Source organism: Daktulosphaira vitifoliae, unplaced genomic scaffold (genome assembly GCF_025091365.1).
Source record: "Daktulosphaira vitifoliae isolate Bord-2020 unplaced genomic scaffold, ASM2509136v1 Scaffold_2, whole genome shotgun sequence".
NCBI lineage: Eukaryota > Metazoa > Arthropoda > Insecta > Hemiptera > Phylloxeridae > Daktulosphaira > Daktulosphaira vitifoliae.
This window is the reverse complement of record NW_026099573.1, coordinates 44,009,544-44,035,523: the sequence shown is the minus strand read 5'-3', so window position 1 is coordinate 44,035,523 and position 25,980 is coordinate 44,009,544. Positions and strand designations below refer to the sequence as shown.

Genomic DNA, 25,980 nt, shown 5'->3' with positions numbered 1-25,980 from the left:
CAGTGCTAATCGTACTAAATGTTTGTAATTAATTATCAAATATTTAAGTAATTCGAATCGTGCGTACCGTATACGCGTGTTGACTATCACAGCTGGGAATCGTGTTGTCTTATTTTCTAATTGGCGTGCGTTTTTTTAGTCGCTAGTCTATAGAGCGCCGCCGCACTCTTTACTCGCGTGTAGTCCTCTCGTAATAATAACAATAATATCGTCATCGTCGTTTAATGTAATGTGATTACGCACACGAGCACTTGAACTACTGAACTAATTTTGGTGTGCGCTCGACGATCGTTTCGCGATGCCGTCATCGTGCGGTCGGCCCGTAACGCGGTGTAAATCAATATCAATTATTATTATTTATTATTGTTATTATTATTATCATTATTATTATTATTATTAGTTATTATTATTATTATCGTTAGTTATCCGTTTAATTGTCTTGTTTAGGCTACGACGAGGAGTTGGGTTATTTTTTAAATTAAACTCGACAAAAACAACGTCGTCGGCAGTGTGTCACCACAATAACCCTCTAACCCACCGACCACCGCGATTATTCGCTATTATAAATATTATAATGCCGAATCGCCACTGGCTGCCGCCGCCACTGCGCAGTGTGTTATAACACACACACACACACACACACTCACGACTTGCATCATAACGTTTTCTCTCTCTCTGTTTACCGCCACCGCCTAACACGTTTCTCGTCGTGAAACAACGTGTGTGTGTCCTACAACTACTTCTGCTGCTCGTGTACAAAGTCTGTGCCGTTCGCGTCTGCTCTATACGACGCTATCGTCGGCTGCGAGTGTGCTGCTGCTGCTGCTGCTGCCTTCAGCGTCCCTTTCCGGTTTTCGTTTTACTTTTTTTCTTTCCGTAGCGTCGTATACACAATGTGTGTGTGTGTGTGTACGTGTTTGGTAATTAATTAGGTCGTACTACTTGGGGGGGGGGGGCTACGCCTGTCGTAGAACGAGAAAAATAGCCGAAGGTAAAATTTGCCGCAATCGCTTTCTCACGATATATAAAACTGCTATTATATATATTTTGTTTTTATTACTATTTTCGTACGTTACGAGGTAACGGTGGGGGGAATTTGTAAATAGGGTTATGGCACTGGGGATTAAACACACTCGCACGTCTACGGATATGCGTCATTTTTTTAATGTAAAACAAATCGGTCGTACGATACCGGTTGGCTGTGTGCGTGTGTATTAAACTATTGTTAAATTTATAAACAACCAGCCAGTGTTGTTTTAACGTGAAACATAAATATCATCTATATATAAATATATATATATATGCACATTAGTCAAACCCCACCGTCGCCGTCCATGGACGGTACAATAATTCACTGGTAAAACGCAAAACGATCGAGTCGGTTTTTAATAGGTCAATGCGCGCGTCTATGACGACGGACGGCGATAACTCGTTCTTTAGACCACCTTCTCGCGTCTGGCTTTCAATCGCGAATTCCTCTTCCCCCCCCCCCGTCTGTCTGTCGAACGTCGTGTATAACATGTCCGAGGCGACGACGGCCACGAATCCGATTCGACATGGAAAATATATTTAAAAGAGGTGCACGAGAAGAAGTACTCGTAAGTACTAAGTACTTAGAAAAAAAAAAAAAAAAAACATTTTCACATTGAGTTAAATTGTCGCCGTTTCTATGAATTAATAATTATTGAAACCGTATCGAAATAATTAAAACGTTTTGTAACTGTTTCAAACCGTGTTTGATACTAAAGTTTTGTTATCGAAACGTTTAAACGCGGCGGCGGCGGTCGTACGCGCGATACGATATGGTCGTTTTCGTTTCCAATGCGATTCACTTATTCGAAACGTATTAACGTATTAAGATTTTCGAGAGAGCTAATGAAAAAACGTTATTTCTTTTTGAAAAAAAAATAAATAAAATACGCCTTTTAATATAACTCGGGAGGAGGGTACACGATTTAAAAAAATTAAATATTACGTTTATTTGTCGTCGGCCGAGAAACACAGCGGATAATCGGAATTTTATAAATTTTTATTAGTAATTATAAATCAATCGTTAATACGTGGCCGTCGTGTGTGCCGCCGCCGTAGAAAAGAGGAGAAAAACCGCGAGCGGCGCGTAAATCTCAAGATTATTATATGCGCACAACATGCGGGAGAGCAGCAGTTTTCACATTCAGTTGTTTCTTCCGTCCGTCGTCGTCGGCTGCTGCTGTCTCGCTGCTTATTAATTCTCCATTGTTTCGCCGGCGGGGGACTTGTTGCCGGGCGATTCGTTATCGATTGTTGTTAACCGCGCGCGCGTTCGCTTCGAGTGAATAAAACTACTGTTATCGATCGACCGTCACGCCGCCGCCGCCGCATATTGTAGCGAAAATGTCGCTTTTCCCAAAAACTATATCCTCTCGGTCGCGTGTTGAATGAATTACCATTGTGTGTGTGTGTTACCTGCTGCTGCGCGTCGGTGAAGGTTATCGCGTGATGAAAACTTCAGGTATCGCAAACGTTTTACCACAATGTTATGTTATTATTTTAAACTCGGCAACACTGATTGTGCGTATTTGCCGCCACCGTAGGCCGTCTCTGTCTCTCCCCTACCCCGTCCTACTACTCGTCCGTAGGCGCGCGCGCGTATACGCACACGCCGAGTTAATTTTGTCCGTACCCTCCCTCCTCGTTTCACCCTCTCCTCACCCATCGTTGTCACCGCCTCGCGCTTCTCGCTCTCTCTCTCACTCTCTCTCTCTCTCGTGCACTCAGGGCCGCCGCCGCCGCCACTCTTTGTCCTCCGCTCGCGAATACGATCCGTTTTCTGCGCGCTCGTGTATTTGACGGCCACGTCTAAACGTATATAACATATATACGCTCATATATATATTACACATATATGCTCGACCGCGTTCGCATTGTTGTTGGCTCGGAAAGGGGGTAGTGAGAAAGAATTGGCGAGCGACAGTCCGTGGCTGCCGAACATTGTTTATGGGGCCCCCCGTTGGTTTGATGGTCGTACGGCGGAAGGTGGGGAAAATATCGTAAAACGATGTGTGTGTGTGTTGGTAGTGTGCGCCGCGCCGTTTATGAAACTCGCCGCGGCGGAGTACTACAGTGACCATGAATTCTCACTGTTTGGGGCCTCTACGTAGCGGGCGCGCGCGCGCACAATAGCCAACAACCAAAGTGGCGGCGGCAATAACCGACACAATGTTGTTGTGTAATACACTGGTGCTACTGCCGCCGCCGCCGTCGACTTTTATAAATGCGCATATACGTACTACGCGCGCAATGCTGCGAATTTGTATTAACGAATTTTCCGCAGAGAAAATGTCTATTTGCCTCTCTCCGCCTAAATGTGAAATATTCGTCGGTAGCACGACGCGGTCTATAGTACAAAACGATATATTATCGCTTTTGGGATAGGCACCACTCGTTGGACGTGTGGTGGAATATGGGACAGCAGGCCTACGAGATAATCAAAAAAAAATAAAAATTAAATTAAAACCGTTGTCGTCCGGAGAGACGACGTATACGTATCGAGTTTTCGAGTCGCGGTCGGACGCGTATGTCGTTTCCCCCCCCCCCCCCCGCTGTAGTTTGCCAATTATATCATCGTGTTGTTGTCTGTCGTCGGTATATCAATCGCTGTTGCGCCAATAATTATGGAGGGGACACGCAATTTTACTGATGCGATTTGTTTGGTTTTGCGTTTCGTACTCACTAAACGGGCGCGTTGTCCCGCTAGACAATAAGTCGTGTTTTGTCGTGTGCGTATTACGCGTTTGTGATTTCGAAATCGCCCGATCCGTCGCCGCCCCCCCCCCTCATAACGACTGATTGTGGTGATCACTGTCCCTGCCCTCCGGCAGTGACCACCACGATCCACGTAGATAAATCATCATCGTGTTTTTTTTTCAAAGCGCTCGTCCGTCCGACCCGACCCAACCGTCCCTTTGGACCGGGAGATCGTAAGCCGCGCGTTTTTTTATTCATACACCAATAGTTGTGGTGGGGGGGGGCTTCTATTGGTTACGAAGTTACGATCGATTGCCGCCGCCGCCGCCGTTGAACAACAAATACACCGCCGAGCTCGAGCGTGTGTGTGTGTGTTTTAATCGATAGATTTCGGTTCGAGTGTAACGACTCGGGCCTGAGGTTTTTGACTCGTTTTGTGATACGACGTAGTATTATTATTCGCGGCGGCGTTGACCTTAGTAAAACCGTTTCGATGTTTGTACCGGTCGGCGGCGGCGGTGGCGGTGTGGCGCGTTCAAACACGATATTTGGCACGGCCTACCGCCGCCGACTAACGCGTCGTCCTCCTATTGTAGAAGAGATAAAAATACACGCATATCGTAAAGTTTTGTTGTGTACTACACTAATGACACGACCGTGACGCGTCTCGACTTTTTATATTATTTTGTTTCCTTCCACTCGGCGAACGCAATACGCGCACGATTATAAATATTATTACTGTGTCCGTGTTGGGTTATATATATACACGCACGCACACAAGCACATACTCCTCGTATACGTTAGCTCGCGATTAATATTTTCGGACAACAGTAACAAAGAGAGTTTAGTAGCGCCGAATGCGTCCGAAAATCATAATGACGTATTCGCGCAAAACAGGTTTTTTTTTTTTAATTTCGCTTTGTTTTGTCGTTTATAATTGCCGTTAGAAATTAATTACCGGTTGCGCCAGTCGTGATGTACCAGTAGTAGTTATTAATCGTGTGTGTGTGTTTGTTTGCGAGCGTGTGAGAGCGCGCGCGTTCTCTACAAAGACGAGGCTAAAGTAAAGCGTTAAGAGAGTCGCCGCCGCCGCCCTTTAATATCGATGGATTATTCGCGCGTTGTTCGGAGACTACTCGACAATCAGTGGTGTGCGTACGGCGGCGGCACGGGGAGGATTTATTTTTGTTTTATCAATAAAATTTTTCTTCGAAACCGGTCCGAAACGACAACTTGGGGGGGGCTGCGCTGTGACTCCGTAAGGCGCGTACTGCTGCCGTTAATTGTCGTGGAGGCAGTGGAAGGTTTTCGGACTGATAACCGTCGGCCAACTACTATTGTGCCGCGCCTGCAGTACGACCGAGATCGGTGCGGCGTCATGTTGCGGTGGTGTACGGCACTGCAAAAAAAAGGTCGTTCGATGCGATTGCAAGCCGCGGCGACGGTATGACCAGAAACGGCTATAAAATCGCCGCGTCGCGTTTGAGATCTGTACGTCCCACGGATTCACATATATCCTACTACGGGTTTTTCTAAGGACATCGTCGTCGTCGTCGATAACTCACTAGATGTCGATAGCGTTGCTGCCGCCGCCGATTATTTATTTTTTCTTTGTTTAAGAGTTAATGCGTAGTTATTAAAAAAAAATAAAAAATTAATGTGGCGCGGAGCTCATGTTTTTACACTCCGTAACGCGCGTTTCTCGTCGTGGTATTCGGTTACGACGTCGGTCAGGAGTGCGGGACGCGTATACGCCGAGGATATACTCGGCCTTTTTTTGGTGACCCAGTGGTGGTGCGAGTTAACGAAATCGCAACGAGATAAGGCTCGTCGCGTTTTTGGTGACCACTACCATCACCACCTTCCACCATTACCACCACCGGCAGCAGCAGCAGCAGTAGCTGTGTGTGTTTGACCGTGTGTCGATTCGCCGTGTGTGTGTGTGCGTCTGTCAAGACTGTGTACAACCGACGTGTAGTTGCGTCGGTCAGTGCGGCAAATCGATCTACGCGTGTCAGTCGATCCGAAAAAACACACTGCCGTTGTCGTGTTCTGCGTGTTCCGGCCGGTTCCGATGAAATCCTCGTTATCCGTGTTTTCTTTCGGCGGTAGATTTTGATATAATTCGTTTTACCGTAAAAATCATCGCGTTTTTTTCATCGAATAGCAAAGTGTTTTTGTTTGCGGCGGCAGTGTCGATTCGTTGGAAAACTAGTCGAAATGTAAATCGATTTGCACACGACTTCCTGGTGGCGGCATAGTTCACTCGTCGACCAACGATATTTCAATATCATCATGTTACAGTAATGTCGTTTTTTCTTTTACCGTTCAATGTTGTTGTTGTTGTTATCGACTCCGCCGCGATGATGCTCCGTTTCGTTGACGCCGCTTACAATTGACAATGACTAGGGGGTGGGTTACCGTTACCGTCGTGGTGTTATTTACGATCTCTGGACGGTGACGCGGCGGAGTAACCACCGTATAGTGTATTTGTGTAGTGCGTAGCGCGGTTTTTTTTAAATTTCGAAGAGGCCGCCGCCGACTACGGGAAGCGGCGTATACCATTGCGAAATCGTACGGCGCGATGATTCATTGGCGGAATAACACAACGATATATTACAATACCGACGACGACTCCTCCGACTACTAGGAGGAGTAGTGTGTGTGTGGGTAACGTCGTCGTGTCCGTCTCGGACGGAGCTATAAATTGGTTCAAGGCCGTGGTGCCCGGTGGGCGGATAAAACGCCGCCGTCGCCACTACTGCGTGTGTCGGTGGGCCGCCCCCGCGACCGTCGTGATTTTTTTTCCGCGTCAAGTCGCATTTGCGCTTTTGTGATGATACTACACAATCGTGTATACCGTGTGGTGGTTCTAAACAAACTTTTATTTTCGTCGTTGAAGATCATTACCGCGTTTTTGCGTAACGCGCGCGCACATTGAATAACGCGGCGGCGGACGGGGCGACAGACAACAATGGGGGCGCGCGAAGAGTAAAAATAAACTTGAATGAGAATAATAACGACGCCGCCGCCGCCGCCGCTCTCGCGAGTCACTCGTGTCTCTGTGCGCGTTTTGTAAGCGGCTTAGAGAATTCGATTGTGCACGTTGACGACGACGAGAGGTGATATTTTCCATGGCGGCCGCGGCGTATGTATGTAATCCGTTTACCGTGTATTGAAATGACAACATTTATCAAAGTGTAAACCGCCGCCTACAAATGTCAGACCGAAAACAAAGCCTATACAGCAGCAGCTTACTAGTAGTAAACACAAAAACGGGGGTGGTTGGGTTAATTGTTGACGTGTGTATCGTAAACGAGTTTCGTATACACGCACACACACCGACAATGGAATTATTAATTATTTTATCACTTCGTAAATGTCTGTCTCCGTATCGAAACGCCAGTATGAACGACGATTATACGGACGCCTACGCGTTCGCATCCTAATCGCGCGAGAGTTGTTTTCGCTTCTCGTTGTTGTTGTCGTCGTCGTCGTTGTGTACGACTCGCTATATGAATTTCGTTTGAACGTTTCAAACGACATTTACCCCGAATATCGCGAGAGGGGGTACACCTATCGCGTATAAACGTATTTACGTTTTGATTTTTTTTTTTTTCTATGAATTTTTCGTATTCGCACGTTATATCCACGCGTATTTCCTAGCACTACTAGAGTTGCCGCCGCCGCTGCTTGAAGCGAACGATTTTTGGCTTTTTTTATTGGTTGGGTTGGGTTGGGTTTGGTATACTATCGTGTATTGGACGCGTGTTTTTTGCGCATCCTACTATGTGACTACTTCACGTGTGCGATGTCCATTATACGCGTGTGTCCGATCGCCGGTCGAAAATAGCGAATTTGTTGGAATCCGACAGCAGCAGCGCGTACTACACCCAAAGAAAAACCTCAATCAAAATTGAAAGAGAAATTTTATCAAGGGTTTATGATAATGTTTTATTAATACGAACAAAATAACTATTCTTATAAATAATTATTGTTCAAGACAAGAAAAAAAAATATCATATTGATAAATATATCATTGATTCAATGTAATGATATATTTATCAAATTGAACAATGAATTTATTATATAGATCGAGGTTTTTCTCTGGGTGTTCATCTGCCGCCGCGCGGTACTCGACAAACATACGACATGAGTCCTCCTCAGAGATTCCGGCAAAAGCGTCGTCGTGATATAAAATATCGTATCGTCAAAGCTGCCCCCCTCCCCCCGTTAGTGATTATAGCTGCGGTAGAGGATACCGACCGACCGGTTGTTCGTAGCGGGGACCGTATAAATTGTATGCGCGCGCGCGATGGGTCTTTTAGGTCGATAACGCGACGAGCCAATAGACAATCCGTCCGCTCGCACTGCTCGTTCTTCCGATGATGTGTTCGCTAAAGAAATATGCCGGTACATTTTTTTTTATTTCTTTGCTTTTCATATCCAATAGTGTCTGCAGCGGCGGCGGTCGTTAAATACCCGCACAACGGTTATATTGTTATATATATTGTCGTGCGGTCGTCGTCGGTATTCGAGCGTGTCTAGGTTAACAGGCGCAACACGTTGTATTTTACGACCTGGTCGCGAACGCAACAGGCAAAAAGGGACACAAAGGTCGCACTCCGCCGCCGTACGTCTATTGCCGCCGCCGCGTACTGAATATAATAAATCCTTCTGGGATCCAAAAAGAGTCCAATAAAAACACTCACAAATATACACACTCTATAAAAAATACACACTCTGCTGTTGGATGACGGGGGGCGTATTGTCGGCGTAAATATTTGTTTACGACGCGGTGGTAATATCCGTTACGTTCGTTTAACCTTTTCTTCGCGATAGAGACCTTTTTTTTCCCGTCGGTCGTCTGACCGCCGATGAATCGACCCGAGGCTCCGGTTTTGGATCTCCGACGACCAATTTCTTTATAACGGTATAATAAATTAAACGTGTCCGACAGATCGTATCGAATCGCGATTCGCCGCCGGCTCGTAATTTATGCGCGTTTTTTTATATGTACATAAAAATACATATCGAATTCGGTCGTAGTAGACGCGCCAACGGTGCTTAACCGAACACACCGATAACCGCACAAAAGTAAAATCTCTTCGGAACGTCGTCGTCGTCGTCGTTATCCACAATATCAATATAACGTATAATAACATAACGTCGTTATGCACGAGGAATAAAAAAAATGTCGTTATATCGTGTGTGTGCGTGCGCGCTTCGTCCGTTATGTAAGTTAACCGCTAACAACGATTCTAGACGGATTTAACGCGATCGTTTAACGATTTAATCAGCATCGTGTAAAATCCGTGTTTACCCCCGTAACATTCATCGTCCTTACACGCGTAATATCTTTGTGCGGCGTGCTGCTTTATTATGATGTCTTATCAGGCAGCAGTCGCTGGCAGTGAACTTTAAAACATCGCGATTATCGTTATTTTAATTATTGCCGTTGAACATTTGACTAAACTGAAACCTTTTATTGGAACCGACGATTAGAGCGATAAAATTACAAATAATTATTCAGTCGAATGTTGGTTGGGTTGGGTTATTACGGGGGGGTATTACGCGGCGACTCTTGTGCTACACGCGTTAGAAATATGGTAGTAATCCGCACGATTCGCCCCGTCGTACGACTACAATTTTTATTAGTCGATATTATTTAATTAAATAAATAAAACGTACACCAACAGCAGTCGTCTACGTTTTTTATTTATCGAATTTTTATTTATTTATTTTTTTTTTTTTTTACAGACTGGGTCCATATGATCTCCACGAATCTTGGACTAAGATGAGCGGCGGCGCAAGCCCAAGCTCTGCGTTGCCCAAGAAAAAGAAAAAAAGCGACGCCAAGCCACAGTCCCAAATGTGAGTAGTAAATTCAATTGTTCGTATTATTATCAAAAAAAAAAACCCGACCGGCGCGCGCAGTACATTTACGTCGGTACATTTTTTTTTATTAACTAGGTTTTTTTTTTGTTTATCGGTACCGAACAGGACCGAATCGTACACGCGCGCTTCTCGAGTACGTGCCCGTCTGCCGTCGCCCTGTCGTTGCTGCGATACGTTTTTGTTGTTTACTGGCGATACTTTTTTTTGTTGATTACTCGCGATACGTGTTTTTGTTGATTACTCGCGAACCACAATTGTGGGCTCCTTGTTAACGAAGAAAAGAACTTTTTTTTGAAACCGCTCGTTTTTACGACGTTGTTTCCGCCTTAAAAACTCGTACTTTAAACACACCATACTGCCGCCGCCGCCGCCGATACACTCAAAACACGATTTTCATTTTTTGTTTCTCATTAAATAATTTCTAGACGAACCCGTTTGAAATTTTTCCCGTAAACGACCACCGGCTATATTTTCAACGCGTGCGTTCGGCACTGTCGCGTGTCCTCCTCAATTACGCAGCAGCAGTGTTGTCATTACATAATCGATAGTGGTGGTGGTGGTGGTCGTCGTCGTCGTACGTTTTTTAACGCCTCGAAGAAACGCGCGCGCGGCGGTCGGGTTTCGGGGACGTGTCCGGGACGAAAAAATAAGCCGTTTTAGCGCGGTGACCGCGCGCTCGAGGGGTTTGTGCGTTTCGGGACGACGATGACGAATCGATATTATAAAGGTCGTCGTCGTTATCGATTGTGTTTGTACGTTTCGTTGTCCGGGAAGTGGTGTTTGACGAAATGTGAAAACTTTTCACAGACGCGAGTAGTCGCCGCGTATCGCGGTGTCGAATGTATGGGGGCCGCCGCGCCAAGGTCTGCTGCTGCTGTAAGCGGTGCGCGCGTCAAAAGAGTTTTCGGACAAATTCAAAGCGTGTCTCCGGAATATATATATAGTTACCGCCGCCGTGTTCGGTTTTTAGCGTGGACAAACGGCGGCGCAGACGTGTAAACGTTGTTAAACTATTTTTGTCCAAAGGAAATTTGTGTCCCGCTCGAGCTCATCGGCCGGGGGGCGCTCGGAGGAAATTCAATTTAGAGATGCCGTGTATTATCATCGTATGCCGCCACCGTAGTATTAATTGAATTCCGGCTGCGCGCTTAAGGTGGTGGTGGCCTTTGGCGGATCAAAAGATTTACCACCCTCGTTACGAAAAACGCCGTGTGAAACGCTGCAGAGATTCGTCGTTTCGATCTCGCTTAGACACGCGAGGTCTCGTAGTCGTCGCCGCCGCCGCCCCGTTAAAATTAAATTTTTCATCGTAGTGTGTGGTGTTAATGTGGTGGTGGTGGTGATGCGACAACTAAAACCGCCGTAGTATACGCCGGAGAAACGCATACACGTACAGAGGAGAGGGAGAGATTATGTTTTTTGGGGCGATTAAAAACAAACACTCTGACTATTTGTAAAATTACTTCGGGAACGGCCATCTCATCGATTACAAAAACCTATTGACGTCCGAGCGCGTTCCGTCGTCGTGTCGTCTAATTTTTATCGCGTTCGTTACGTTGCGAAATCGCGTATTTTCAATCCGATCGCGTTTTATCCGGTTTCTGATTTTTCACGAGTCGTCCGCGCGCGTCCTGCGCTGTTCTCTTCAGCCCCGAGAACCCATCGCCGCGGTTTACGCCGAATAACTCCGTTGTCGTCAACGTCTACGAGTAAAAATTACGGCTAGTCAAAACGATTTCAAAAGACGTGGTCGCATCCCCCGCCCGGACTGATTACGCGCCGTAAATACGTTTAAAAGTACCATCGTTATGTTTTCGTAGGTGTGACTAGCGCTGTATTGTGTGTATGTGTGTGTGTGCTGATCGTCTCCGCTATAACGTGTGTGCGTGCTGATCGTCGTCGCTATAACGTGTGTGTGTGCTGATCGTCGTCGCTATAACGTGTGTGCATACACGTAACGATGCTGGAACCGAAAATAATGACGACGACGACAACAATCGCGCGCTTTTTTTCACGATCGGCGGCACGCCGATAGCGGACACAAACCAGATTCGACGTTTTCGTTCCCCGTGACGGAACGCGCACCGCCGTTTTTGACCCTGTAGAAAAAATCGACTCCATCGCGTACGATTCATTTCGTGTTTGTCTGTCGGGCGTTATCTCGAATTCGATGGAACGCCACCGACGTTCGTCTGTCGTATCGATGCGGTTTTTTTTTTTTGTTGTTCCGCGCGTCCACGCAGCGTGTGTGAAAACAAAGACGGAAAAGTCATCTCGAACCGCCGCCGCCGCCTCGTACTTGCCGGAGGGGGTTTACAGTTAAACCGAGAGGATTTACAGTTAAGCCGCCACCGTAGTAGTAGTAGTTTTTTCGCTCTAGTCATCGCGGCCGACCGACTTAACCGCGTCGCGGTAATTTCACACGCGCCGCGTAAATATTCCCAAAAACGGAACGCTGGTTTGTGTCGGAATCGTGTTTTTTTTTTTTTTTTTTTTATGTGGAAACCGCCGCACCATTATTGACGACACCGAAACGAAGACGGAGTGTGTTTACTGTTAACACAACACAGAGCAAAAAGAACGCGCCTATTATTTTCTCTAGCCGGCCGGTCGTCGTTATTTTACGGCCGTAAGCCGTTGTGCGCTGCTCGTTACTATTATTTTTAATTCGGTCAAATTATATATATATTTAATAATAACTGCCGCCGTTTTAATGACTGCGCAAAACTAAATTAAAACGACGACGACGGCGTGTTTAGCCTTATCGTCTCGTTAAAGACGTGTTCCGATCGTGATAGTCGTTGCCACCGCGCGCGCGTACGTACTCCAATTACTGAAGGGGGGGGGGTGCAATAATGTACGTGTGCGTTGAGGGTGCGCACGACTAATTAGAAGAGTATATTTGCCGTCTGTGGTGTCGTTCACTGGATGACGAGTTTTTTTTTTTTCGTATTTTTTAGCGTACTACAGTCGTGTTGGGGTAGCAGCAGCAGGTCGACCGCAGCAGAGCTCGTCTATGGCTTTTCACCTTCAAGGACACGCCATTTCCCTCTTGGCGCGTTGTGTGTGTGTGTGTTTGAAAAAACGTACCCAGTGAGGTGTGCTGCTACTCGACGCGCGCGTCTCTCGGCGACGGTTTCATTGACCGTGTATTTCTACAACGGAAACGCGTCTTCCGCCTGCGCGATACTCGCAATAAATCAAAGACGAATTATTTTTTAACCGACCCTTCGTCGAAACTCGGAAAATATTCTAACCGTTTTACTCTCTCGGACGTACCGCTTTTTCGTCTAGTCGGAATCGGACGATTATTACAGTGAATCTCGTTGATTGATTTTTCAAATCGGTTGTAGAATCTCGTTGTGTTTTTTGCCGAGAAATCTGAACGTTTCTCGTGGAAATGGCGCAATATTCTATGCCCGTTATTATTTCTATAGATCATCCCCGCCGAGCCGGTTCTGACTCTGTTTTAACGGCGATGTGATGTTGTTGTTGTCGTCGTCGTTTTCGTTAACGTGTATTGCGCAAAATTAATTACGAAATTATTACCGAGCCTCCGAACAAAAGCTCGGATAAGAACGCTTTGACGTTTTCCCCCGTTTCATTATCTCCGCCGATCTGTTTACAATACTCTGTGCGCGAAGGTGTGTGTAGATGTTGTTGTTGTTGTGGCAGAGCGCGTTTACTTTGTGTACGCTTTGCAAAGTGTGTACGTTCTCTCTCAATTAACATATTGTGTTTTCGCGTACGACGACAATCATTTGGTCGGTTGAGTTTCGATTGGCAAACGTTTTACCCTCCGCCCGCGCAGTACACTTGACAAACACGTCGCACGACGTTGTAATTAACACAAAGTTTTAGGCTTTTGTGTAGTGCCCGATGCGCGTTTGATGTAGTCGCAGTGAGGGTGGATGTTGTTGAGGTGGTGGTGGGGTCGAGGTGGAGGTGGTGGTGGCTGAGGAGGTAGTGGTGGTTTCAAGAGCGAGAGTAAAACGCGTCAAGAAACTATTAAATTAACTTACGCGCTCGTTATGCAATCATGAACGTAATATGACATTTGCATAAATAAATATAACTGTAGTTGGGTTTTTTTTTTTTTTTTTTTTTTTGTCTTGAAATATGTCTCGGGCTCGGCGAGTTTCTCTTCTCGCTATCGGTATTTTTATTCGCTGACGTTAATAAAAACTATCACGACTGTTTTATATGAATATCAAATAACAAATGACTATATCGATAGTGTATAACATATATATATATACACTATATAACATGTATACACACACACACGCACACATACACGGGATACGGTGTAATATTCGTCCGATCAAAGGTTTTCTAGTGCGATTTTAAAACAAAATCAATGATATAAACGATAATCTTTAGAAACGAGCCGTTAAACAAACTCGATTTTATGGACGCGTTCAATCTCAAATAACAATTAAATAGGAGTCTGCACAGGATTTCTTACTCGAAACTTTTAAGATAACGTTGTTTGAGAAATGCGTACTGTTATTAATATCGTCGTAGTAAGTCGTCGGTACTCGAGATCGCAAAGAGTTTGGCGGCATCGAATATCGTATTGTAGTGTTTGTACCGCTCGGTTTCTGTACTTTGAATGAATATCGTTGTACAGAAAAAAGCAATTTACTCTATGTGTTTTTTTTTTTTTTTTTTTTTTTTTTTTTTGATACCTTAAAAGTAACGGCAAAATATATGCATGTATTTTATTTACGACTGAGACGTGGGGGCGGGGAGTGGACGACTTTGCCGATAAATGGACCGTTAAGAGTTTTTCGACTTTTAAAGTCGTTTATTAATTTATATTTCGGCGGCACTCGTAATGTTTATGAATATTTGTGCTCTTGAAAGTTTTCCATAATAATAATGTAAAAGTATTTATAAATCAACTAAGACGAATATTATATTTAAATTCATTAACAAAATGTTGAAATTCGGAATATTTCAGTAGTACCGCTTCGTCTCGTATATTTTCTTTGTTATTGTAAAAAGCATCGACTGCCGCCGCCGCCCTCATTGCGATCGGGGATCAGACGATTTTTTTTTTAGCCGAACCGGCGGCGGCGGGCTCATTTTTCAAAAAGATTATCCCCGCCACTAATCGACTAAAACATAGAGTATAATTGTCAGAGTTTTTTCGATAAATGTTCGTGATTCGATTTGCATAGCGTGTGTGGTGTATAGCGGTGACATAATTTAAAAACTAACGTCGTGTATACAGTACGTGTAGTCAGACTCAAAAAAGACCGGTTAGCTAATTGATTATTGCCGTCGCCTAGCAGCAGCAGCAGCAGTAGTAGTAGAAGAAAAATCGATTCAAATTTCATTTCTGAAAACGATGGTGTGTTTTATGGTGGTGTTGGACGCGGTCTCTATTAAAGTCTTGTATGATGATACGGGGAGTCAATTAGTGACTTGAAAAAAAAGCCATTTCCCGTGGAAAAAAAAACCGTCCGCCCCGCCGAGCTAATTCGACTTGACGATTCATTGGAGTGTGTTCCGTTGAAAACTTTTACGTCAAAAGTTTGACGTCTGACGAACACGATTTTCTACGCTATAGTAGTGTTGACGGCGGCGAAAACTAGTTAAAAAGTTGTCGCTACGTATTATTCTCTCGGCCGGCGAGAATGTGTTTTTTTGAGAAAAAGGGCTCCAAATTTCAACAGGGCTCCTCCTCTGTCGACGACAATATGTCGTCGTCGTCACTACATAATACATTATCGTATCGTTGCAGCGGCGGCGGTGGTAATTTGACGTTTGTAGTTTTCGAGGGCGAAGCTTTCTAATTGGGAATTATTGATTTTTCCGTAGAGCGTTTCCAAAATAATAATCTTTACGGAGCTGTGTCTGTTTCCAACGGATAAAACGTGTAACCGCCGAGGAGACGACCCTCCTTTCCGCGCGTACTCCGCTGCCAATCTCCGAAATGGATTGGTCCGACTTATGAAAGTCAATGAAATCCCGATGAGATTTTTATAACGCGCGCTCTCTCTATCTCTCGAGAAAATCAATTCGATCCAAAGTTTTCGATCCAAAAGATGCGGATCGCGATCGTGTATCGGACTCGTAGGCGCGACCGCGTGTGAATAATTTTTTTATAGTCGATAAAAAAAAAAAAAAAAAAAATTACCTAGAGATTTCCGTGCTCGTCGTTGCGTGTTTGCGCACCGTTAGTAAATATCGGTTGTTTGATTTTTTCACAGTAACAAGTGCCTTAATGAAAAACGCCGAAGAGAACAGGAGAACATATACATCGAAGAACTGGCCGAGTTGATCTCAGCTAGTTTTGCGGACATGAGTTCCTTGTCTGTGAAACCCGATAAGTGCGCCATTTTACAGGAGACCGTGAAACAAGTACGTGTGAAATGTGATAATTTCTATTGGTCGTCGCGTGTTGTGCGTGCACTACACACGTGCTGCTTTTAGAAATAATAAAAAAAAAAATTATAATCAATTGTCCGCCGCGTGTTCACTGTTGTTGTTTTTGATTTTGTTCTCAGAACCGTAGAATAAAACCTGAAAATTCAGAAAGTTTAGTGGCCATCGAATCGGCCGTACAACAAGGCGAAGTCTCTTCGTCGAAACAATCGAAAATATCCAACACGGAATTGGCTCCTCTTCTTCTTTCGGTGAGTGGTGTGTTTTGTGACCACCGGTTGTGACGGCTGTGGGGGGGGTTGAAGCGCAGGGTTGCGCGATTACGTTTCCCCCCAACCCCGACCACCGACTTTAACGACGATTGCCGTAATTAATAAAAAGTTGCCGCGCGTGTGTTCACAGGCGTTGGAAGGGTTTTTGCTCGTCGTCAGTGCGGACGGCCGAATAGAATTTGTCAGCGATAACATTGAACAGTTTCTCAACTACAATCAAGAAGAACTGATCGGCGAGAGCGTTTACAATTTTATTCATCACGGCGATCACACCAGATTCGGTTTGCTATTGAACAACCCTCTGTTGATATACAGCAGTTCCTCTTCAATCGTGTCGCCGCCGCCGCCCGGCGGTTCCTCCCAGTCTTCGGGTTCGCTTATGGAACAGCCGCCTCCTTCCGGCGGCGGCAACAAGGGCGGCAACAACTGGAATCGGAAATTCACCACCAAGTTCAATTGTCGGCTGCTGGTGAAACCGCCGCCGTCCGATCGAGACCAAACGATCGAAGAAAAACAGAGTAGACCTTGTCAATACAAGACATTACAAGTACGAATATATATATAAAAAAAAAAAAAAAAAAAAAAAAACCACCACCGGTACCTTCCTTCCTATCCTAACGACGACTACGGATGCATCCGTAGTACACATCCCCGTTAAATTATTTATCTCTGTATAAATCGTTTGTAATTTTTTTTTTTTTTTTTTCATTATTAGATATCGTCTACAAAAATTAATGGTGGAATGCTAGATGACGAAGAAAATACCGATGGCGGCGGCCAGAGTTTATTGTGTATAGCGCAACACGCTCTCAACGAGAAACATCTCAGTCCGCCTTTGGAACAGTTCTCGTTTAAGCTCGATCAAAACGGCGAAATTTTAAGTTTAGACACTCAAAACGTATCGGATACGTATGCTCAATACATGAAAAAGGTAATGACGACGAGGGATTTCGGAGAATATTTAACGATGATTTTTTTTTTTTTTTTTTTAATTTTCCCTAGTATTTTTACACATTTTTTTTAATCCGTGTTGCAGGAAAATCTAGCGGGTAGAATGTTGCACGAAAAATGTCACAAGAGTGACGCTCTGAAAGTGATCAATCACATAAAAGAAACGCGGCGTGCAGGGTTCAGTACGAGTCCTATTTTCAGACTGCATTTGGTCGACGACAAATACATAAACGTGCAAACCAAATCGAAACATTTCAACAAAAACGAAGGTCACGATACGGAATTTATAATGGCGACTCTTTCGATTATCGGGTACACCTCTTTTTTTATTTATAATTGTAATAAAAATAATGATGATAATAATAATAATAATTATAATTATTATCATTATTATTATTTTCATTATCATTATTAATTTTAAACGTATAGAGGTACCACAAATTCGGTTGGTTTATATCGAATTATTATTATTATTATTTTTTTTTTTGAATTCAGGGACAGCGAAATGTGCAATATGATCGAGAACCACTCGTCGGCTCTCGCTGCTGCCAGCACTGCTGTAGCCGCCGTAGTAGACCCTTTGGGCGCCGGAGGAACGGTTTCCTTGAACGGAGTAGACGCCGCTTTATCGATGATGAGCGGCGGCGGCGGTGGGTCCACCACATGCAATCAGCAGCAGCAGCAGCAGTCGAACGTGCAATCCGATTCGAAATTTTCCAGCAACAACGTCTACGGCAGCGGCGGCAACAACAGGACCACCACTCCGCCGACATTCGAACTCAACTTGTCCAACTTTTCACTATTTCCTGGTTGCAATTATGGCGGTGGCGGCGGCGATATGATCGAAAACAAACCGTGGACGGCGGCGGCGGAACAGTCCGCGAGTGCGGGAGACGCGTCAAACAAAACTACTCCCGTGCCTAGTCCCGCCGCTACGACGATTCATTCCAATCCGCCGCCTCACACGCCGGCGGCAGCACCACAGACGCCATACGGTTGTTTTCCTTTTAGTCCGCTCGTTCAATCGCCCAAAGACACCACCTTTGACAACATCAACAATGCCGCGGCCGCGGCCGCCGCCGATAAAGCTGAAAAGTTGCGTTCATTGTTGACCACCAGCAGCACAAAGAGGGCTGACGGATCTTTTGACGAGACCGCCGCCAAGCATAACATTTTGAAAGGTCTTCTCAATCAAAACGAAATGAACTCGCAAGACGACGATTCTGTTAATCATCATCATCATCATCATCATCACGGTACACCGTCATCCAGTCCCGCCAATGTCCGTCAACCGCTTCACAACTTTTCCACCGTGATGGCGAACGACACCGCAGCAGCGATGATACCGCCGAATAGTGCGGCGGCGGCGGCGGCCGCCGCCAGTAGCAATAACAACAATAATATGTTGCTCAAGGTATGTGTGTATTTTCTTCGTTTGTATAGGTTTTTTTTTTTTTTTTTTTTGAAAAAATATGTTCTTTGTTTTTTTTGCAATTCGAAACCGGGGATTGCGCGCGTCGTTTATTAATCGAAAACGAATAATTTATCGGGAATTCCTAATGATACGCCGCGCGATGTGTGGTGTGCGTTAATTGATAATTTCATTTCGACTTGCAGTTGTTGAACGACAAAAGCGAAGACGAAGACTTGGAAGCCAGAATCGGTATTAAAAAGCAAAACGAACTCCTTCAACAGTTGCTCAAGGAAGACGATAACGGCGGTGGACAACAGCACGGAGGAGGAGGAGGTGGCGGCGGCGGCGGCGGCATGCACGAGGTAATTATTTTTAATTAAAATTTTATAAAAACAAACAATTAATCGTTTCCCCTTCCCCGGTATTTATGTCAATAGCAAAATGAACATCGTCGTCCAAACGACGACAACAACAGGATATTGAAAGTCTATCGGATTTTATCGCCCGCGTCACCCGACAGTCTTGGCCACGGCAGCAGGAAACGTAACAGTGTTGTTACTGCGGCGGACGACGACAACGAACATCCACCTTTAAAACGTACAAACAGTTCTTCGGCGGCGGCGGCGGGTTCCGGCGCTACGGGTCCCTTGTCTCTAGACTCTCTATCCAACCCCAGCAGCAGCATCGGCGGCGGCGGTAGTTGCCAATCCCAAGTGACCACCAGTAAATTGCGAGAGCGCAACAAGATGCTCGCTGAATTGTTGGAGATCAAAGACCCCACGCCACCGTCTATTCCGGTTATGCCCGCTTCCGTTATATCGGGTACACCTCAAGAAAAATTAGCAAACATAATCAAACAGCAGCAGCAGCAGCAGCAACAACATCAACAGCAGCAGCAGCAGCAGCAGCAGCCACAACAACAACAACAGCAGCAACAACAACCACCTGCTGGTAAGTGTGTGTTAACTGTGGAAAATTTTTTTTTTTTTTGTTACATTTTCTTCGTCTGTCGACTTACTACTTTTATTCATAACGCTAGGATGGAACAACAATAATCAACATCAGATGTGTATTGCCCCATCGCAGAGAATACAACAAAGTCAACATCAAAATCTTCTTCAACGCACTATGGCTCCAAAAAGTAATAAAACCAAGGCGTTATAAATTAAAATTGTCTCAAACCGAAAATACTAACAAAACGAACGTTATTATTTGTTTAATTTTTTTTTTTCCTCATTAATTTTATTGGTAAATTATTATGATCGAATTAAATTTTTTGTTTTTTTTTTGTCCCCCATTTATTTTATTAGTAAATTATTATGATCGAATTAATTTTTTTTTTTTTTCAACTCTGATATTTGTTCGTCCAAGTTTTATATAATATAGTCTTTTTGAAAAACTTTCAAAAAAAAAACACTTTTAAAGGGTAAAAAATCTTTTAACGCGATCGACGTGTAATAATTGCAAGTTCTATTATCGCGTTTCTTTGATTTAGGCGGTAGTAATCCTTATCTGAATACCATGTTGGATCAACAACCCCAAACCGCTCACGGCCCGGGTCACCTGACTAACATGCACATGCAAACAATGCGCCTCGTTACCTCGTCCGCTACTGGTGGTTTGAGTGGATACAACACGCAATTCGGTAACGCCGAAATCAATACTAATTTACAACCGTTCAATTCCGATCCCGAATTATCCGAACTGCTGGAAGAAGTAATGGATATAATGGTCGTTACTTCGGGTAAGAAAAATCACACTATTATTATTTAGTACGAAAACGAATTATTTTAAGTGTACGCTGCTCGTATCATAATTAATACTCTATTAAATTGGAAAAAAAAATTTTAATCCACCTCGAGATAATTCGACATGTTTGTTGATACGTTTTTACAATTTTGCAGAAACCGCTCAAACACCCAACACTACGGTTGGACCCAATACGGTAAACCAGAGTTCATTCAATTCGTTGATGAATGAAAATATGGCCGTTAGTGAAATCAAAAAGTGTTTGATGCAAGTCGAATCTTCGGTTAAATCACCGGTGCAGGTATAATATACTATTTTTTAATATAATTACATTTTATTTAATATTTATTTTTGTGAAAAACATTTTTATTAATAATTTTATTATATATAAATTATAATATAACAATATTATATATAAAGTATAATATAATAATATTATATATGAAGTATAATATAATAATATTATATATAAAGTATAATAGAATAATAATATTATATATATATATATATATATATATAAAAATTAATTTCTATTCACCACCACCGCCTCATTTCAGTTAAATTATGGTGGTGCGCCCAACGCTAATAGTATTCAAGTACAAAATCAATTCATACCACCTCCGGCCTATCAACCCCAACAAAAAAATACGAGATTCAACCATCAGCAATCGCCCAGATTGGCGGCTGCCGTGGCCTCGTCGTATCCTAAAAACGTACAGACGCCACCTCTGGTAAATACAATAAACAATCTTATCGTTTTAAAACCGTGTAGAAAATAGTTATTTTTTATCGATTTTCTTCTTTTATCATAAAATAGCAACAGCAACAATTATTATTGCAACAACAACAACAAAAACAAAGGTTAATTCAGCAACAGCAGCAGCAACAACAACAGAAGCAAAGACTTCTTCAACAGCAACAGCAACAGAAAATGGTCGTGTCGTCTAATTCGGCCGCTATTCCCAATCCAGATCCGACAACTGCTCTACAAACAATAGATTCTTTGATAAATAATTCTGTTGCGCCTAATGTAGCATTACAGGTAAAAGTCGACCGACACTATTTTTCTATCTGAATATGTATGTGGTGTTGGTATAAATTAAAAACCATTGAAATTTGTGTTAATTTTAACAATGTAAATAATTTTCAATTTAAACTCGCGCAGCTGTCTTCAAATGTACCTGATTCACAATCTCAATTAAGTCCGGTTTATGCTGCTGCACCGGGCAGCCAGTTGCTCAATTCATCTCAGATCTCACCTTCATCAAATCGTCAACCTCCTTACAATAACCTCCAACAACAACAACAATCGTTTTCAATGTTAAAGTGAGTTTAAAATCAAAAACGATTGATTGATATATTATTTAAAACAAAAAAAAACTGGATAAGCCAAACAAAAAAAATTAAAATAATACATATACACAGATTTATATGAGAATGTGTGTGTGTTTTGCACTGATGATTGTGAAAATGTTATTCCCGATATACGTATTTTTTTAGTAATTTTTATTTTTTTTTATTTCAACGACTCAAAATACAAATATTCCAGTACAACCACCATTTTAAATGAGACTTTGATGTGTTATTAACTCTTATTGTAAAACTCAATGGATTTATAATGAACTTTTTATGTTAAATTTTTGAAATTGTTGTACTTTTGAACTGAAGCGACAATATGATAAGATTTTTTTTTTTTTTTGTTAATATCCGTTCTTAATATTTATTAATTGTAATAAATTAGAATTGAAAAAATTCCTGTGTAATGAATTGATTTTTTTTATTATAGTTACGGAACGACAACACAAACTCAAACAACAGCACAATCGCAACAACAAATGACTCTACAAACGGCTTCACAGATGTCTCCGTCGAGTCATCCACAATACCAAAATACATTGAACCCTTGTGTGAATCAGGTAATATATTAAATCGTTGAAATAACTCGAGCTGCTGTTATTTATAAAGAAATAATTTTTTTTCCTATATCGATTTAATTCTAAATTATTTTCACGGCAACAGCAGCAGTATCAAAACCAACAGACCGCCGCCGGTGTGTGGACGCAACAACAAAGATTGACTTTACATCAACAACAAAATCCCATGTTAAATGCTCAATTACAAGTAAAATATTTGGTGGTCTTGACGACTCTTTTTTTTTAATCTATAAAAAAAAATTTTTTAATTTTTTTTCAAGGTCGCCGGTTTTAATAATGGTGGCGGTGGCGGCAATGCTATTAGACAAAATTTCATTAATCCTCAACAACAACAACAACAAATGGCGGCTGCACCACCCCAAACACAAAGTCGCGTTTTGACGAGTCCTGTCGGTTACAATACAGAAGTGACGGCCAATGCGAATTGTACGTCTCAACAACAACAGCAGCAGCAGCAGTTACAACAGCAACAATTTCGAGTGCCCAGAAGTATGAGCATCACTACCACCCCTACCAACGCTCAAATTCCTGGTAAAATTTTAGTTAATTTTTTTTTTCTTTCTAATTTTTCTCGACGCTACTCCAATGTGGTGACGTGTATAAAATATAAAAACGATATTTATATAAACTCGCTACTAATAGGAGGAGGAGGAGGCGGCGGCGGCGGTAACAACGGAGTAACGGAGTACACTAGAAACGAGTTACGCGCTTTTGTCGGTGTACGTAGTCAACAAGGCGGCGGAAACGCTCGTATGGCCGGTCAATTGTTAGCCGGCCAAAACGTCACTGCTGCAGAACTCGATCCCTTAGGTTTAAATTTTGATATGTCGCCATCGGGTAAGTGTGCTGCTGCTTTTATTGCAAAAATCATACATTGTACGCGATATCGACTTGTATCGAACGTATGTTTTTATTTTTTTTATATATAGGCGGTAGCGAAAGCCCCAAATGGTCAGGATTGAACTCCGATCACGGGACGTCATCATCTCCTCAACCACAAGTAATGGCGCCGAGGGTGAGTCGATTTAATCGTTTTATTTTTTGTGAAATTCTTAATTCGTATTTGAGTTTTTATTATTATTTACTGCGAGCGCTCGATATTAACGCATCTTTGTTATTTTAGGGTCAGCTCGATGACGCTGGAAGATTAAGTAATGCCAATTCCACTACGGGTACCAGCGTATCCGATCAAAAATCTTCGTTGTTACAAAAGCTTCTCTCTGAATGATGGCATTATTATTATTATTATTAATTTTTGTTATTTAAATTTTCACAGAAAATTAATTTGCAGGGACGACTCGTTTAGAATAATATAATTTATTTATTTTTTTTTTTTTTATGTACATTCAGTTTTTATTACTTTGATTATAAAAATAAAATTTAAGAAAAACATATTTGTTTTTACAAATTTTACTATGTACAAATGGGGACCGTCTATTTTACTAAACTCGGCGGTATTGAATTTAAAGGTAGAGTTTAACGCGTTACATGTTGATTTATTTACTAAGTTATTGATCATCGTTTTGTTTTACTTGCCAATTTAATTTTGTTGTGTACTCAATTATTGTTTTTTTTTTTTTTTACAGTTAAATTTTGTTATTATTTTTAATCCCGGTTATTACGTTTGAGATCATCGATATTGTCCAATAAGACGACAATATTATTAAATGTGGAATCCAGCTAAAAGAAAAATACGACTCCTCGATTGTTCTTTTTTTTCTACGCGTTCCCATATTTTCTCACTCGTTTTACACTCCATAATATAACACACTTGCACTTTGCATTATATTAACATTATCGATTTTTCACTATTATCATCGTTATTTATTACTTCATCTATGTATAACTTGTTTATAAAACGTTTGTATTCATTTCGAACAGATTTCACGTGAACTAATCGAGAACGTTCAATGAATTGTTATACAAACAAAAAGTTCCAACAGTTTACTCTAGCCGATCTCTCTAGTCGAGATTGGGACATCTTTGGGCTTCCTCCTCCTACTCTGTTGTGTGTTAATTGATCAGTGAGATATAATTTTTTCTGTAACACTTGATTTCTATACTTTTACAAAACGATCACCCTTCTATAATTTTGTTATATACTCTATGATAATATGTATTATGTTATGAATGTTATATTTTTAAATTTTTTTCACTTTCTATTAATCAACAAAATGCTGGATTCTGTTTTCTCACTAAAATTTTATTCCTCTCCTATGTTGTGTTTTATGTTGTTTTTTAAATTTTCATGGGGCATATCTTGAATAAGATTTAAGCTGTTAAAAAGCTACTAGGGTATAATAATTTACATATGTCGTTTTAGATTTGTTACCGTCATCAATAAATTCCTCCAAATGATAATAATTAAAGTAATAATAAATTACAGTGACATTCTTGTAGGTTTATACGATTTCTACGTATGATGATACTATACGGATATTTGATTATTACACTAACTTTGATACTGTTATTTTATCTCCAACTTTCTCTTTAGTATCAATATACTTATTATCGTCATTGTACATTATATTATTGAAAAAAAAAAAAATCATTATTGCTGTTGTTGTTGTTGTTGTTGTTGTGAGAATTTCTTTTTTTAAGTTCCTTTTGTTATTCATTATTATTTTTAAAATATTATTGACGAGTAATATTTTTTGATAAAAATAGTTATGTAAGAAAGTCATGTGTAGTATTGTTTATTTTTAATACTTAAGATTCACCTTTTTTACCTTAATTTTTTATCTGTCTGATATTTTTATAAAATTAAAATATGGTATATATTTTCTTAATATTTATATAAATATATAGATATATATATTTATTTATTTAAATATATATATATATATATCTGTGTAATAAATATTTTTTAGAATATATTTGATTGGATTATCATACCACACCATTTTTTTCTCCTCGCTCTATTATTCATTTTAAATTATCCGTTAATGAAACATGACGGATACTTTTTGTATGTTATCACAAAGTGATTTTATTTATGATATAAATAATTATTAAATACTGTTATTTATGTTTGAAAATATTACTTTATAGTTACCTATGCGATACACATTCGGGTCATTGCAAAGTTCTTAAAATAGGGGTGTTGTCTGTGTTTTTAATAGTTATATATATATATATTTATATATATAAAAAAAAAAACTAAATGTCAAATATAGCTTTAGGTTATTGATTAGTATTGATGTTAAGTTGTGGTGTAATATAAACGCATATAAATAACTATTTTTATTATATCTTTTAAGTTTATGTGGAAATAAATTTCTATGAAAAAACAGTGTAAATTTATGTTTTTCCTTTGAAATTAGATATTAAGTTTTTTTTTAACTCGGAATTTCAAAAAATTGTCCACGTCAATACAATGTACACACTTTATTACAGCGATATAATTATATTAAGGTGTATATAATGTGTAAATAATATTTTAATTATTTCGAAGTCTATTTGTAAAAACAAAATTAGTTATCTGTATGTGATAATGAAAAAAAATTGACGTGCAATTTTTTATTCCATTATTTTTGTAAACAGTTCTATTTGTTCAGAATTATAACAGTGTTATAAACCGTTTTTCTAGAATGATCTTTATTATAAATGAATATAAATATTATATATATATATATATATA

The 25,980-nt window shown here is 41.4% G+C and overlaps 1 protein-coding gene across 5 annotated transcripts in view; it reads left to right on the top strand.

Annotated features, from left to right (window-relative positions):
* LOC126899226 (nuclear receptor coactivator 2-like) overlaps positions 1–25,481 on the top strand; it is a 48,647-nt gene extending 23,166 nt beyond the window's left edge. For 3 of the 5 annotated variants that reach the window (XM_050673839.1, XM_050673836.1, XM_050673837.1), the window contains exons 2-22: positions 9,487–9,600; positions 15,846–15,996; positions 16,143–16,271; positions 16,423–16,839; positions 17,008–17,223; positions 17,329–17,555; positions 17,739–18,657; positions 18,861–19,019; positions 19,095–19,608; positions 19,697–19,798; positions 20,153–20,401; positions 20,562–20,707; positions 20,964–21,137; positions 21,224–21,448; positions 21,572–21,732; positions 22,193–22,322; positions 22,426–22,527; positions 22,601–22,871; positions 22,983–23,177; positions 23,270–23,355; positions 23,464–25,481. In XM_050673839.1, coding sequence (XP_050529796.1) covers positions 9,524–9,600; positions 15,846–15,996; positions 16,143–16,271; positions 16,423–16,839; positions 17,008–17,223; positions 17,329–17,555; positions 17,739–18,657; positions 18,861–19,019; positions 19,095–19,608; positions 19,697–19,798; positions 20,153–20,401; positions 20,562–20,707; positions 20,964–21,137; positions 21,224–21,448; positions 21,572–21,732; positions 22,193–22,322; positions 22,426–22,527; positions 22,601–22,871; positions 22,983–23,177; positions 23,270–23,355; positions 23,464–23,568 — 4,755 coding nt within the window. In that variant the 5' untranslated portion in view covers positions 9,487–9,523 and the 3' untranslated portion in view covers positions 23,569–25,481. Of the gene's footprint in view, positions 1–4,643; positions 6,030–7,770; positions 8,140–9,486; positions 9,601–15,845; positions 15,997–16,142; positions 16,272–16,422; positions 16,840–17,007; positions 17,224–17,328; positions 17,556–17,738; positions 18,658–18,860; positions 19,020–19,094; positions 19,609–19,696; positions 19,799–20,152; positions 20,402–20,561; positions 20,708–20,963; positions 21,138–21,223; positions 21,449–21,571; positions 21,733–22,192; positions 22,323–22,425; positions 22,528–22,600; positions 22,872–22,982; positions 23,178–23,269; positions 23,356–23,463 lie in introns of those variants that run through there. The other 2 variants (XM_050673838.1, XM_050673840.1) reach the window with 2 other exon arrangements.
* The last annotated feature ends 499 nt before the right edge of the window (positions 25,482–25,980 follow it).